The sequence below is a fragment of the Gracilinanus agilis genome, chromosome 1, assembly GCF_016433145.1.
Source record: "Gracilinanus agilis isolate LMUSP501 chromosome 1, AgileGrace, whole genome shotgun sequence".
NCBI classification, from domain to species: domain Eukaryota; kingdom Metazoa; phylum Chordata; class Mammalia; order Didelphimorphia; family Didelphidae; genus Gracilinanus; species Gracilinanus agilis.
The window spans coordinates 228,557,025-228,557,858 of record NC_058130.1 but is presented as its reverse complement, the minus strand read 5'-3'; the positions used below and the strand labels follow the sequence as shown (position 1 = coordinate 228,557,858).

At 57.1% G+C, this 834-nt stretch overlaps 1 protein-coding gene across 1 annotated transcript in view; it reads left to right on the top strand.

Moving 5' to 3' along the window:
• Positions 1-368: 368 nt before the first annotated feature.
• SUSD1 (sushi domain containing 1) overlaps positions 369-834 on the top strand; it is a 312,394-nt gene continuing 311,928 nt past the window's right edge. Inside the window, exon 1 of the mRNA XM_044679157.1 lies at positions 369-519. Coding sequence (XP_044535092.1) covers positions 369-519 — 151 coding nt within the window. The remainder of the gene's footprint in view (positions 520-834) is intronic.

Genomic DNA, 834 nt, shown 5'->3' with positions numbered 1-834 from the left:
TGCAGACTAGAAGGGGAGAGGCGAGGGGCTAAGAAGCCTGGATTTCAAAGAAGTCTGGCAATAGGAAGGCTCACAAAACATATTTTTGAATAGAAGGGAGTACCAAGGGAGCAAAAGCTCCCCAAAGAGTGGGTGAGGGGCGTCCTTTCTTCCCCTCTTTCTCCACCTACCCCGCCCTGCATCTCACAACCTACACCCTCCCCAGTCCGGAAACTGCCACAAGCCTGGGCTACCCCTCCCCGGGGGGCGGAGGAGGGTTTATCAAACGGCTCAGGAGAAGCCCAGTCCCCAGTTCGGGTGAGATACATAGGGCCCCGTGTTTCCCCACAAAAAGGCTTTGCTAAACCAAGAATAGGGGACCCAACGATATGGTCCGGGAGGGCAGGGACCCCTGGAGAGGCGTCTGCAGTAATGGCCCAGTTCCCATGCTTCAGGGGCAGCAGGGCCGCCTTCTCCTCCTCCTCCAGCTGTTGCTGGTGCAGCTGTTGCGCCCAGCCAGCCGCGCCCTGGGCGCCCCGGGTAAGTGAGTTGGCTTCCCTGCAGCTGGGCATCATTGAGGGCGGATCGAGACTAGGGCGGCTCCCGAGGGTCAGAGCATGAACTGTTTATAGAGCGTGCAGCCTGGGGTGGGGGGAAAGAAAGACAGACACACCCTTCTTTAGGCCTCACAGAGGTGTGAGAGACTGCACCCAACTGCACTGAGCCAGGTACAGCTCTAAAGACCCCACGCTAACGAGATGATGTGATTACAATTTCTCTCTCTCTCTCTCTCTCTCTCTCTCTCTCTCTCTCTCTCTCTCTCTCTCTCTCTCTCTCTCTCTCTCCTGTTCTTTC